Genomic DNA, 14012 nt, shown 5'->3' with positions numbered 1-14012 from the left:
AGAAAACAAAGCTGATAAGTGACACCATCACTTTATTAACAGAACAGCTGGTTTTTAATCACATTTTGGAATGAAGCTCTCCTTTTGTTTGTCACAGCTTGGTTCTGCTCAGTGTTCAGAGGTTCTCGAGTCTCTGTGTGATACAGTAATGCACCTTTTTGAAAACACCAATAGCTGTTACAATATTTCTTCTTTTTCTGATTTAGAAAAGTATGCCACTTCGCAGCTTCTGTAAATAGTCAACACAGTCAGAGTGGAAAAATTACCTAACAGTTCAGTGCTGGTGAGTTTCAGTTGATAGGATTGTTGTCTGCACAGGCAGACATTTTGGCACATAACCCACAGGGGTTTCATGGTCCTGTTCTGTAGTAGAAACCAGTGGCTGATATAGATGTAAAAATAGCTGTTTTATCTTCTGTGGCGACCTGAAAAAATGTGAGTAAAACATTTCCTGTGCTGGCAGTGGTGGTGTGTTAGTGCTGGAACGGTTTCCCTCTAGTGTGGATATATTTATACTGCAACATCAGTGACATACTGTAAAATATCACGATTCTGAGTGGCTTTCAGACTGAACCTGATCATCCAGTCATCACTGAATTGGTTAAGAAATTTGTTAGAATATTTGTAAAGAAAATATTCTTAGTGTTTTATAAGAGGTGGAAAAATATTCCAGGTATATATATAATAGGCTCTCTGATGCTGAGTAGAGCAGGTTGAAAAAACTAAACCACTTCAAATTTTGATTATCTGTACACCGATATATAAATAAGAGTATTGGTTTAATAATTAAGCACTCCAGCCAGTAAGTAAAGAAGAAATCCTGCAACATTCTTTTATTTAAATTTGCTGCTATTTTAATCTGTTTAACACATTTTGCTAACTTTTTTTTAAATTAAAATGATGGATTTGTTTGAAAGCCATCCAGGACCATGTTATACAGTATAGTACTGAGTAGACAGTCTGTAAGAAGGCTGGTATGTGGTTGAATGACTCTCATTTCCTGGTCACAGTGTTGTGGTTTCTCTCGCTCCACTGTGGACATGCAAACTTTTGAATTCGGACCCACATCAGTACAACTCCTCTCCAGGAAGGATGCTGTTTTTTTTTTTCTCCTACCACTATCTCTGGTGTAGTCTCCCTTCAGCTTGTTGGTGTTAAAACTAGAACTCGTCTCACATCGATCACATGTCAGCTTCCTCTCGTTTGGGAAGACTTCAGAGTTTCGAGTGTGTTCTGTTATGGACTGAAACTGCACCAGCGTTGGTCCCAGTAGTTGGTTTTTCACACATATGACCTCCCACAAGATCTTTGATCTGGTTGGTCACTATAGACTGTGTCTCTGTTTCTGTAAAGCCATGAACCAGCCACTGTGTGTCTAGTAGACAAAAAAGTCAACTCCCTGCTGTGTTGTTTATTATTAGAGGCTGATAAATGTGTAGACACACCGGACTTGTGTGCAGGGAGGAAACGTGATTTCAGTGTTTTTGTGTGTGTGCAAATGAAAAGTTTAGTCTCTAAGAGCAACACCTGTTGAAGTGGTTGTTAGGCAGGGCTGGGTACCAAGACATAATAATCTCTAATGTATGAGAAAGTATTACAGAGTGAGTTCTCATGAGAGGGCCTGTAACAATGCATTATGTACTAACTCGACAAAATGTAACAAATATTCACTAAATTTTCACAACATTATGTAGTAACCCCACATTTGGTAATAATCTGCCTCATTTTGTAATAAACAGCCTGAATGCAATATGCAATAAATTTCCCCACATTTTGTAACGAACTACTACATTTTAAGGTGGTTATTAAATTTGGGGTCTTTTTTTATGACACCGTTCTAACATTATTAACCCTGACTTTGAGTTACTAACTCAAAATTCATTTTAAACGATTCAGTTAGTTCAGTGGATGAGTAGTGTATTTCTTTGGCCAAAACCTCAAGTGTCGCAGTATTCCTTAGCTTGAGGGTAAAATCAGTAAGTCTTGTCCAAGATGTTTGTAAATGCACCAGAAAGATGCCAGAACATCAAAAAACAACTTTCTGGGTTGGTCCTGAGTGTCCCAAGCGCCGCAAAATAATGAAATTTACAGAGAATAGGGCTGCAGGGTCTCCTCAGATAAAGCCTCCACCACACACCTCTAATGGGTCATAAATGATGAGTGAAAGGGATTATGTTTATATGAGTCTATCCATTATATTTTAGGAAAATGTTGCATATTATCCCTTCAGTAACTACCACAATATGTAATAATTTATTGCAGCATGCATTTTGTGTTCATGCTGTTACAAAATGTAGGTCTTATTACATAGCGAAGTGAAAATATATTACCAGCAGGTATGTAAAGAAATAGCTGTAATTGCTGGAGAGTGATAAATCATTTGTGCATGTTACATAAAAATGAGCTTACTCATATAATGACATCTGACTTCATTCAGCAAACATAAATTTGAAACTGTTCTCTGATTCTAAACATTTCCTCATTTTCCCAGCCCTGCCTGTTGAACCAACACTTGACATGATTGTTAAAAAAGAAAAAAGAAAAAAACTTTTGTTAGTTTATCGCAGTGCCCTTTAGTCATTAGTGTTGAAACACTGTCGTGGGGATTCTGTCAGTGTCATATTTGTTATGGTACTTTAAAACTAGTGAAATCTCAGAAGAGTGTTGTGATGCATTTGCTGTCACCTGCTTTGCTTTCCCACTGCCACTAAAAATACTCTGCCAAAGCTGCATTCAAGTGAATGGGAGAGGCTGTAATGATGTGTGTGTGTGTGTGTGTGTTTGAGATGACTTCACTACAATGCGAGAACAAAGTGTGTATGTGTGTGTGTGCCTGTGTATTGAAACAAATCAACGTCTAAAAACGTGTTTAATGTTGTAATAACAGGCAGTGCAAGTTTCGACTGCAGTACAGCCGTCGTACTGTTGTATTCTGTCGTACTCGGCGTGTGTTTTCAACAGGCCTCATAAGTTACAGCAGTAACACGATGAACAAGCACAGTTCAGTTCAAACTGATTGTTTCTAAGTCTAGCTTTAGATTTGTGGAGCGTTTCACTGGTTTGTAAAAAAAAAAAAAAATGTTCATTCAAACAAGTCCATTGATATGATGAACATTTCTCCTTACAGTGGGTAAAAAGCACATTTTTGATGGATACTCACAGTTTGTATGTGTTTATATTTGGGAACACTTTACAGCTGCCTTTTTGCAGTGTATTAGTTTGGTGAAATGTGAAAAAAATAATTACATAAATAAATGTTTGTTGAAATAGATTTGAAGGTGTTAAATCAGCATCAATACATTTAAGATAAATTAAATGTTTAATTTCAATGCACTGAAGTGATTACAGTACTTGTAAAAAGGCAAATGTAAAGTGTTAACCTCCTCTCACTTTAAAACCATAACATTTGTATCATATAAATTGTAATATATGAAGAAAGTAGCTGGTTTTGCTGTATAGTGTATTTCAGCTGCAGCAGTTTTATTAGCCTTTATAACTTGATGACATGATCCTGCATTTCACTTGTTTTTATTTTGTGTAAAACAATTTTATTGCTTCATGATGGATGATTTTAGTTAATCTGTCAAAGGCTTTACATTCACATAAAACTGAGTTAATTTTGTCATTTATACCAGGGAGGGCGAAAGTAATGTCTGTGTTTCTTGGTGGAAAGATTTTGTATCTGGCTAATTATGAATTAGCCTGATTTTTCCTGATAAATATGTCAACTCCAGACTGGGCTTTCTTGAAAGCAATTTGAAAGTAGTTACTTTTTTGCAAGTAGTTATTTATATTAGTTTTCAGGTGTGAATTTTGATATATTTTTCACTGTAAACTACTTTTTTGTCAGGCTACCTGCCAAAAGTCCTTAAAGGAATAGTTTGGATTTTTTGAAGTGAGGTTGTATGAGGTTTTTCTCCATAGTCAGTGTGTTACCTACAAGAGATGGTGGTCCGCACAACCTGAAATATCAGTTTAAGTGGCACAATATTTTGAATATTTTCATCACTTTACTTTGCCATCAGACGGCTTTTTCCATTTGGAAACTGTCATGATATAAGCCAAATTTTGCTCTCTCCAAACCAAACAAACTCAAATGGCAAAATTAGTAATTTTATCACATAGAACACAGGAGCTGCTGGTCTGCTGCTGCCTTGATCTGTTAGTCAGTTTCTATTTTTGTGTGACTCCAGTGAATTCAAACTAACCTTTTAAAACACTGAAGTCACACAGTAACACTGACTAACAAATCGAGGCAGCGGTAGACCAGCATCTCCTGTGTTCTGTGAGTTAAAATTGCTGATTTTACTGATTTAACGGTGGTTTCCAGGTGAAAAAGGCTGTCTGACATTAAGGTAAAGCAGTGAAGATATTCTGAATATAGCGTACAGGTAAACCAATGTTTTTTTTTAGGTGGCTAAAATATGTTTTGCAGCCGACCCTGTCCACAGCAGTACATTGCTGAGGTTCCTACACCTATACTCCTGCTGCTTCTCCAAACTGGGAGCATATTGACCGCCATCTACTGCAGGTAATACACTGACTTTGGTATCTCATACAAGTCCAATTGAAATAATCTGAACTTCTCCTTTAAATGATGTGTGGCTTTATTTTCTCTTTATTCATTTCAGCTGCAATGACCAATTTAAAAAAATGGTTTTAGCCAAAATGGGAGTCCAGATCAATGATATGCTTTTTTTTTTTCCCAAATCCATTCTACAAAAGATGTCCTCCCTGGTTTAACTGACGAAACATTTTGTTTGTGTGAAGAAACTTTAAAAGCTGTGTGTGTGTGCGTGAATGGTTGATCTCCAGTTTATCCAGTATTGTTTTCTTCTTTGCTGTCAGTTTAAACACTGCATTCAACTGCATTTTCTACCAACACTGAGCCACTCTTCTGCTGCCGCGTTCATAACTCACCTGTTTTAACCGAATGTTCAGCCACACTGTTCACACTCTGTCACAATTTAAACCAGATCACATCGTCACTGAGCGTCAGCCATCTTCAAATTCACCGTCTTGAAGCCTTGTTAAACTGTGGCTCCTTGGTGTTAACAGTGTTTTGTGTGATCAAAGTGGTTGATGTAGAACAACGAACACCACAGCTCAATACTCAGAAAAAAAAAGATGAAAATCTGTTGGATCGACTTGACAGCAGTTTTGTGGATTATAGCTGTGTAATAAACAAGGAACAAGCATCTGCTTGTGGAATCAAAATAAACCTTTCGTGCTGTTTGAACATTTTCTAGTTGAGTCATATTTGGGCTGTATGTTATTGCCTTTGCACAGGATTCAAATTCAATAAACTGTACACTACCTGCTCAGCACTAAATAACAGCTGGTGAAAACAGTGGAACATGTAGCAGCTGAAGAGCCAGATATATTCTCAGGAGCTGGTTGAGACCAAAACAGAACTTAAAGGAGAGTGAATATTGAGCTTATAATCATCAGGTGAACACTAATGACTGCTCGGTGTCTGCTGGCGCTGGATGAAGAAGTAGTCAATTGTTTGCTAAGAGTTAAGTTACATAATATGTTAAAATAAGTTTAAGTGATACAGTGGCTGTGTTTTTGTCAGCTTGCTTAAAAGATTATAAGATATAATAAGATTTGCAGGGATTTCTTGGTAGAAGATGGCAGAAAGTTTCACAACCACTGTAAGTTCTGGACTTCACATTTGGAAGAAGGGTTCCAATAGCAAGCTCACTACTAGATGTCACTAAATCCTATTCAATGGTCTGTTTGTTGTCTAAATGTTTTTAGTAAATATGTCTGGATTACTGCTCAATCAGTTTCATTCAAAGTTCAGTCATCCAAGTTACTTTTATGTGCAGACTCTTATGAATACTATGCTCAATATGTAAGTGGCCATTTTCACACACATGAGAAACAGACTATGAGTTTTGACTGTGATGTGATAAAACAAACAAAACCACAAAAACTAACACAAATAAGATTTTTTATTCCCAGTGATAAAAATAGTCATGATCAATATAGACTACATCCATTCTGCATACCTCATAATAAAAGTTTACATAACATTCAAACCAGTAGCTTTCAGTTGAATTACTCTTTCGCATTCTTTACCTCATAACACCTTTTTTAAATAAACACCAAGACACACTGACAACACAAAAATAACACTTTTTTTGGAAAATAAAAGCCTTTGGGACAGTTGTAAGTAAATTAATCTGTTTAAGAGATAAAAGGAGAAATTAAAAGAACAAAAAAATGAAGAAAACACTCTTTCTTCAGGAAAAGCTAGACTGTGCATCTTGTAATGCACACAATTTCCCACTAGGAGGGAGCATGTCTTCACTCCTGAGCCTCTTATCCACTACAACACTTCAAAATGCATGAGGGTGGAGAACAGTAACGTATCTGAACAAGTGAGACACAAAGTTATATCAAATTAACATTATTGAAACAACAGAACACTACATTTCTACAAAATAGACAAAACAAACACAAAAACTAAGTAAGAATTAAGTTAAAGTGTGACTTTCAGTTTTGTTGTGAAGGAAACCAGAAGCTGTTATTACTAATACACCTGATTCTGCTCCTCAGTCATTAGGTGTGTTGTTGTCACGTTAGGGGAAATATAAATCTTCTCACACGGTCACATTGTGGGGACTCACCTGTCATTTGGGGACATAAAGCTGAAGGTAAACCATTCGATGTAAGGTTAAAACTTGTTTTTTTTCGTTGTGTTTAGAATACAGTTGGGGGTAGGCATGTAGAGTTTATGGTTGAAGGTTCAGGTAAGCCACAAATGAATCAATGTAAGTCAATACAACCTCCTCCTAGATGAGAAGAAAAGGATTTTATGTGTTTGCACCTGTATTGTACTGTTTGTGAGGAGCAACATGGGTTTTAGACCCTGTAAGTGAGGACACTATGGACTCTGATGACATTTGCCTGTTGTCACTTCTACAAATGAATGAATGATTGAGGGCTACGATTTGGTTTAAAGGCAAGATAAAATGGGATTAACGTGTCTGACTGTGTTATCTTTGGGTACCTAATACTACTTTTACACAGGGGCGGCAAACACAACAATTGACCTTCTATTCACATTTATTGCATCAGATCGAGAGTATCTTCCAAAGTCTATTTCCTGTAGGACTACACAGCAAATCTATTTGCAAAAAGAAATTCATGGAAGGTATCCCTTCATTTTTATTTTTTTTAGAATTGTGTTAAATACCTGGAGTGTTTGCCAACATATAAAACCAGATACAGTGCATTTTAAGTGTAATTAATTAATTTTAATTTGCAAATTCAATTGTGTTTTGGATTTAATTGGATTTTCAAAGATACTGTAGTCAAAGATGTTCCTGATATCAGACAAATATTATACGGGTGACATATTTACTTTACATTCTCTACAGTATGACAGTAAAGGGCCTTCCACACCAAGAATGATGACAATAACTATAAATATATGGTTTTATAAATCATTTTCAAAAGCGGATGGCAGAATCCACATCATAACTATAACAACAAGGTCGGTGGCGGATAATCCTTGGGATCACTTCCAGAGCAAGTTGATAAAATAATACACAGCTCCTGACAGCCAATCAAAATCCAGGGTAGGCTACAGCCTACAACTTATTAAGTACTTATATAAAGTAGTAATATTAGGCTGTAAAGTAAACATTAAAATACACATTTTTACCTGAGACACACTGCCAAACAGTATTTATTGCTGATATGGTCTCTGATGTACAGAACTGATGTTGATTCTTATCAAATTATGGATAAATCTTTTTAATTAAAAGATGACAGCTCTCCTAACACTGTTGAACTCTCCTAACTCCTCTCATCTTTTAAACTCATAGCTTTAGCCTCAGTATAGATTTTCCTAAGCTGCTGACACAGCAGGAACATGCAGTGCATGCTTGACGTCACGGTTAATGAAACATTATCGTTCATCTGTGTGGATGCTCTTATCATTATTGTTACCTTCTTGGTGGAGACGACCCTTGATACATTTCTAGTGCTCAACCCACATTTACACATCCGGCTCTAACTCTGCATTTGTTTCTTTGCAAGTTAACGATTAGCCTTATTAGCAAATAAAATGTTATGTATATTGCTCAATAAAACTAACAGAAAATATCTTTCGTATTACTCCAGTGAGCTAGCTAACTAGCTAAATGGTTTCAGTAACATGGCTGTTAAGCTAGCCAGACAAGCTTCCAGATCTAAATTTAGATTACTTAAAACTACTACTAGGATTTTTCACACAGAAGACATTTTGTCTTGTCAATGCAGGAAAAGCACAGGAGTCACTAATCACAGTTTCCCCATAAACCACACCAGTAATTCTGCAACAGAGACCTGGAACCGACACATCTAAACGACTGATAATGTTGTTGGTCACACTTGAGTTTGACAAGTAAGAACAGGAAATGACTTCAGTGTTACTCCAGTGAGCTAGCTAGCTAAATGGTTTCAGGTAGCTTTAGCTGTCAGAGCTGAATTTATCAGTTTTTGGACCACTCAAGCTAATGTAACACACTCAGAAGTTTACTCCAGTTTTTGCATAAAACCAATTTAAATTCTGTATGCACTATTCTCATGTGCATAATTGATTATTTACTTGTCTGTCCAATGTCACTCCAATCAATCATTTTTCACACAGTTAATGTCATAATAAAATAAATGGTGATGAAATTCCCAACCTTGTCACATTCTTTGTACCGCATTCATGTACTCAGAAAGAAAAACATTCAAGAATTCATTACAATCCTCAGTATTCAGCCTTTAACGCAGTTTTTCATTCACTGACATTGAAATCACCCAGTTCTGGAGGTTTTCTGAGCCAAGTTCCCAGCCCTCCAGCCTGCAGAGCGCTGGTAAACTGCTGCATCGCCTTTTGGTAGCGCCCGACAGCCATCTTGGAACCAGAATACGTCCTTGGAGTGGTTTCTGCACCATCCAACTGAAAAAAAAAACAAAAAAACAAAAAAAAAAACATGACTTTTTTTGGTCATATCTTAATATGAATAAATAAATAAATAAACAGAGACTGTGGATAATCAAGGAGATATTTTGCAGTGTTACAATCACACAAAGTGTTTCTTGCAATTTAATATGAATGCTGCTTTCTATTCAAAGTCAGAGATTAGAATTTTCCACTTGAAATTTCCAACTTCCAACCTCCAAGCATAGTTCAAATGATGGGGGACGTAAGGGGAGCTCGGCTCCCCTGGAAAGGACATGAGCTTCCCGGAAAGTTTACTGAAGTTTACTAAACTATATTTTACAAATATTAAGTTTAATTGATTTACCATGTATTGTGTCATTCTTGAAGGGATGTAAATGAAAGACACAAAAGCATTGCCTTTGTCCCCCTTTATTTATTTTTACCACTGATTATTCTTCGATTTTGAAACAGCAGCCTTATGTTGTTAGTAAGCAGCACTGACCAGATGTTATTGATAGTATTAAATGCTTGTAGTTGTAACAGTAGAATGTTTTTCACAGCATCTCTGTGATTCACTGTGCCACTGCACACTTCCATGTATGCATGTGCATATGACATGTTTTAGTAGCAGCGTGCACTGCAAAATAAGGCTCCCCCAAAAGCTGCTGGGTAATTTGAACCTTACCTCCGAGCATTCCAGGTGCACAATGCCAATGTTAACAAAAAACATGGCTGACTGTGAGAGGCTGATGTTTCTTTATGTATATATAATAGTATGTAATATTTTAATTAAATACAGGCATATATACTTGACTTTGCCTTTCAGTTGATGGTTTAACATTTACAATGTGTACCGCCATTGTTGTGTGATGTCATACAACTGCTTCTTCATGAAGTCGGGGTAGATGGATTTGCCTCGAGTACACAAGTAGGAAAGTTCTCTGACCTTGGGTGGTGTTGCTGTGTAATTTTCTACCAGGATGTCAGAAAATTTTAGGCTCCGAGTTGTCCAGAATGCAGCATATGAAGACCAATGACAGTCCGGCGAGCAGTGCACTCGTCCATTTGTGTTCGAGAAGGGTTCATGTTGAGTTCCCGGCTAAAAATAACATCTGTTGTCCTGTTCAGCCTGCTCAAACTGACACTTGTCCCATGGATATTCATTCCTCTTTCACACAGCAGATATTTTGACTTGTCAATGCAGGAAAAGCACAGGTGTGACTAATAACTTTAAAAGTTTTCCCTGTAAACCACACAGATGATTCAGCAGCTTAGACCTGGAACTGACACATCTAAATGGTTGATAATATTATTGATCACGCCTGAGTTTGTCAAAATATCAGCAATGAGAAAGGTCTGTTCAGGCTCTCCAGGCTTGCAGCATGACGGAGATCACATTTTCAATACTTCCTTTGTGATTAATTGCTGTGTTTACAGTGTTTATTTACTTTTTTTCTATTTTTTATTTTTTCTAAATGTTTTGCTCCTTGTTCCTTTACTTTGATGTTTAAGCTTCACTGTGTAGATTGAAGTCTGCATATGACACCGGAAATCTGTTTTCACATTAAAATTCTGAAAGGTAAAGCCAATTGTGGTCCAGTATGTACTGTACAAATTACAAGTGTAAAAACATTATTCGCCAGATGATTTGTCATACATCTTTAGAAACTGTTTGGAAATGGGCAGGCATTTTCAAAAAACACTTGATGGATGGAAGAGCCATCTGTCTATCACATCTAACACAGGCCAACTTCAACCAATCAGATCAAACTCTTCTCGAAGCCAGTCAGGAGAAGATCGAAAAACATCTTTTTCATGGAGAAAAGCGTTCAGTACTGTTCTCTACTCTTCTTTCAATTAAGAAATACTCTTCAATTCTGATACAGCTGATGCTATCACAGTATCTAACCTCTTCATGAGCTGCCAGTGTTTGTTCGAGACGAGTCACTTCCATGGACGCTTCTTGCTGTTGTCACACCTAAAACCATGCCTGAAGTGCCAGCGGTCTTCCTGGGAGGCTGATTGGCTTTGCCACTTTTGGTGCAGACATAAATGGATAACTTGAAGCCTGGCAAGATGGATTCTCACGTAATCTTGTGAATCCAGCTGCCTCGCAAAGTAAGCACCAACGCTGAGAGTGGACTTTTCAGTGTAGTAGCAAAGGAGTAGATATAATTTTAATACTTTTTAAATAGGTAATTAAACTTTTAGTAGAAAAACATCGAACACAAATAATTTAATACAGTACATATATATATGTATATATATATATATATATATATATATGAATAAATGTGAATTTATAGCCCTTTAAGAGCAGACATTATGACTAGTCATAATGTCATAAAGTGTTATTAATTGCATTAATAAAACTGCATTTTGGGTGAGATTTCTGCACTATTTAATGCCTGCAAAAATGTGCAAATTTGCAAATTATTTTTCACTTTTGTTAACACTGGGAAATAGGGTATTTGGGCTTGGTGGAGTCCTGCAGTCCTGTTTTTCTAGTTAGCTCATGTTACCACAGTACTGTGAATAAATTGTGATCAAATCACACACAGTCCTCACGAAGCAGATTAGCTGAGCTTTTGAATGTTTAAACTACAAATAATAGTATAGTGTTAAACTGCTAATAAATAAGAACTAATGATGTTCTTTCAGTATTTTAACTAGTTGCTTATTTAGTCATGAATATTAAAGATTGCAGCAGAATACTTAAAGTTATTATAAAGAACTTTCATAGTGTGTTGATTTTGGAGCCCCCAGTGGAGAAAAGCAGCAATGTTTCCACCGTAATAACCACAAAATATAATATCAAAAATAAAATTGTGAAAATTTAAATTCCCTCCTTCTTCTTTTTAACTGTCTGACTCACTGTAACTTTGTCTGGGAAAATGTAAACACAGGCTTGTTTCATCTGATTTCAAGGTGAATCTGACCTGGTGGCAGCCATTAAGAAAACTATATAGAAATAGCTGGTCTTCTCTCTGATGGTGTCGTTTGCTTTTGCAGGTCACACAGAGGCATCATGATTAAATCGAGACCGTTTCATTACCAGTCAAAAGCTCATCGTAGTACCTTTAAAACAAAGCTTCAAAGTGTCTCTTCAGAAGCATTAATCTACAGTGCATCCATGTTTTATTCACATTAAGAGCTCCTTTTTTCTGTCTCTCTTTGTTTTTAATTTGTAGTCCTTCTTCATTCCTCCTCACTTCATTTAATTCTTTTTCAAGTCATTGAGTCTTTAAAGTACTGTGTCATTATCTGCCCCTCATTCAGTCTTCGCAGCTCTGTCCTGTCTGCCTCCCTGCACAACATTTTAAAATTTCAGAACGGTCCATGTCTTCTCTTCTAAGCGCAGCTTTTCTTACAATGAATCCAGTTGCTTTTGTAAATAATTACGACTCTGCCGTCATCAAATTTTGAACCGAGACTGTTTGAAAAACACTCTCTGCATACATATTTTAACTCACAGTGTAAATTAAACCCTGCTTTTAAAAACATTTTTTTTATTTTCAGAAAAATGGGTCATTTCTGTGTGTTAATGAAGTAGAAGAAGCCCTCAGCCAGCATGTAAACTTATTGGTTCATTTTTTATTAGTGTGTTTTATTTTATTTTTTTAAGGTAATGTCATTTTTATGTGACATTGTGGGGCATCTCCTGGGGCGTCTCCAGACAAGCTCCAGTGTTTCCAGTCTGTGACCCACCTGCTGCTGCAGCCTCTGCCAGCGGGCGAACATGGAGCGCCTGCAGAGCCGCGATGGCATCCCTGAGTCCTTCCTCCTTCCTGTGGAGGTGCTGATCTCCTCCAGGCCTCCGTCACCGCAGCTCCAGTTCATGCTGACATTCGGTGCCTTCCCTGCTGGTCGAACATTGCTGCTGCTCAGACCTGTGCAGACAGGGAACGGTTGAAAACACACAGTTACTGAGACCGGTGTTCCCACACAGTGTGTTCTCACAAACACCAATGATTTATCATAACAGCTTGTTAGTTGCTGTAATAATGAGCAAAGATGGATGATTTAATATTCCACAGCTCTGACTGAACCAAATCTAAATGACATCACTATGGCAACAAAAACAGTTAAAGGGACAGTTCACCCCAAAATAAAAATACATACTCTGCCCTGTAGTACTATTACTGTAGTGATATGCTTTTAGACTTTATTCTAAATCATAACCAGGTTGCTCAAAATAATCCACAGACCTTGTTGTGACTTCTTACTTTCTGCAGTACAATCTATGTGAAGTACTTCAGAATCTATGGGAACTTCTTTCTTTCTATGAGAAAGACAGGAGTGTCTACATGACACTGTTCACAAAGAGGTCTGCGGGTTATCTTGAGAAACCAGGTCATGATTTTTGGAAAGAGAAGCTGGTTTTGAATTTTTCAAATGTATGTTTTGGTGCTTGGAGCAACACAGCACTGTGGATTATCTTGAGTGTCTCCATTATATTGGAGAGAAGCCAATGTCTCCAAAACTCATACCAAAAAAATCTAGATGGATAAATAGCACTATAGGCCAGGGGACAAATATGTGTTTTTGATTTTGGGGTGAACTGTTGCTTTAAGCTTTTATAGATGATTTTACCAACAACAACAATTCAAATCAAATTCTTTGGCATGATGTGTAAAAGCAGATATTATTATAGCTGATATGTACTGGCTATATATAATATGCTGATACCAGTACAGACCAATAAGCTGTAATTGGCCAATACAGGTAGATATTTTATGGGTCCGATAAATACCGTGCATGCCTATTTATAATATATTTACAGAGATGGAACAATTTCCACCTGAACAGACACTGAGCGACAGTGGTGAAGAAAAGGCAGAAACCTCAAGCCTCATGCAAACTGCCCAGTTCTTCTCTGGTTTATCTCAAATGAACCAGAAACACATCACTGTGTTGATGAACTGGATCACTTGAAACAATTTGTCATGGATTGGGTTTTTTTTTTTCTAGTTCACTTCCTGTCTTATTTTGGTATGTCATCCCTTGTGTGTCTTTGTTGTCTTTACTTCCTGTCTTTGTCTGTCTGATTGGTTTCACTTGTTCTTGATTGCCCTCACCT

General features: G+C 37.0%; 1 protein-coding gene across 1 annotated transcript in view; it reads right to left on the bottom strand.

Moving 5' to 3' along the window:
• Nucleotides 1–8696: 8696 nt before the first annotated feature.
• Nucleotides 8697–14012, bottom strand: part of LOC146318086 (inactive double-stranded RNA-specific editase B2-like) — a 43456-nt gene continuing 38140 nt past the window's right edge. The window contains exons 9-10 of the mRNA XM_084732378.1: nucleotides 12641–12822; nucleotides 8697–8947 (exon numbers count right to left, since the gene is read on the bottom strand). Of these exons, the coding sequence (XP_084588504.1) occupies nucleotides 8783–8947; nucleotides 12641–12822 (347 nt within the window). The 3' untranslated portion in view covers nucleotides 8697–8782. The remainder of the gene's footprint in view (nucleotides 8948–12640; nucleotides 12823–14012) is intronic.

The sequence above is a fragment of the Lutjanus erythropterus genome, chromosome 12 (genome assembly GCF_056507025.1).
Source record: "Lutjanus erythropterus isolate fLutEry1 chromosome 12, fLutEry1.hap2, whole genome shotgun sequence".
In the NCBI taxonomy this organism is placed as follows: domain Eukaryota; kingdom Metazoa; phylum Chordata; class Actinopteri; order Lutjaniformes; family Lutjanidae; genus Lutjanus; species Lutjanus erythropterus.
This window is presented reverse-complemented; position numbering and strand designations above follow the sequence as displayed.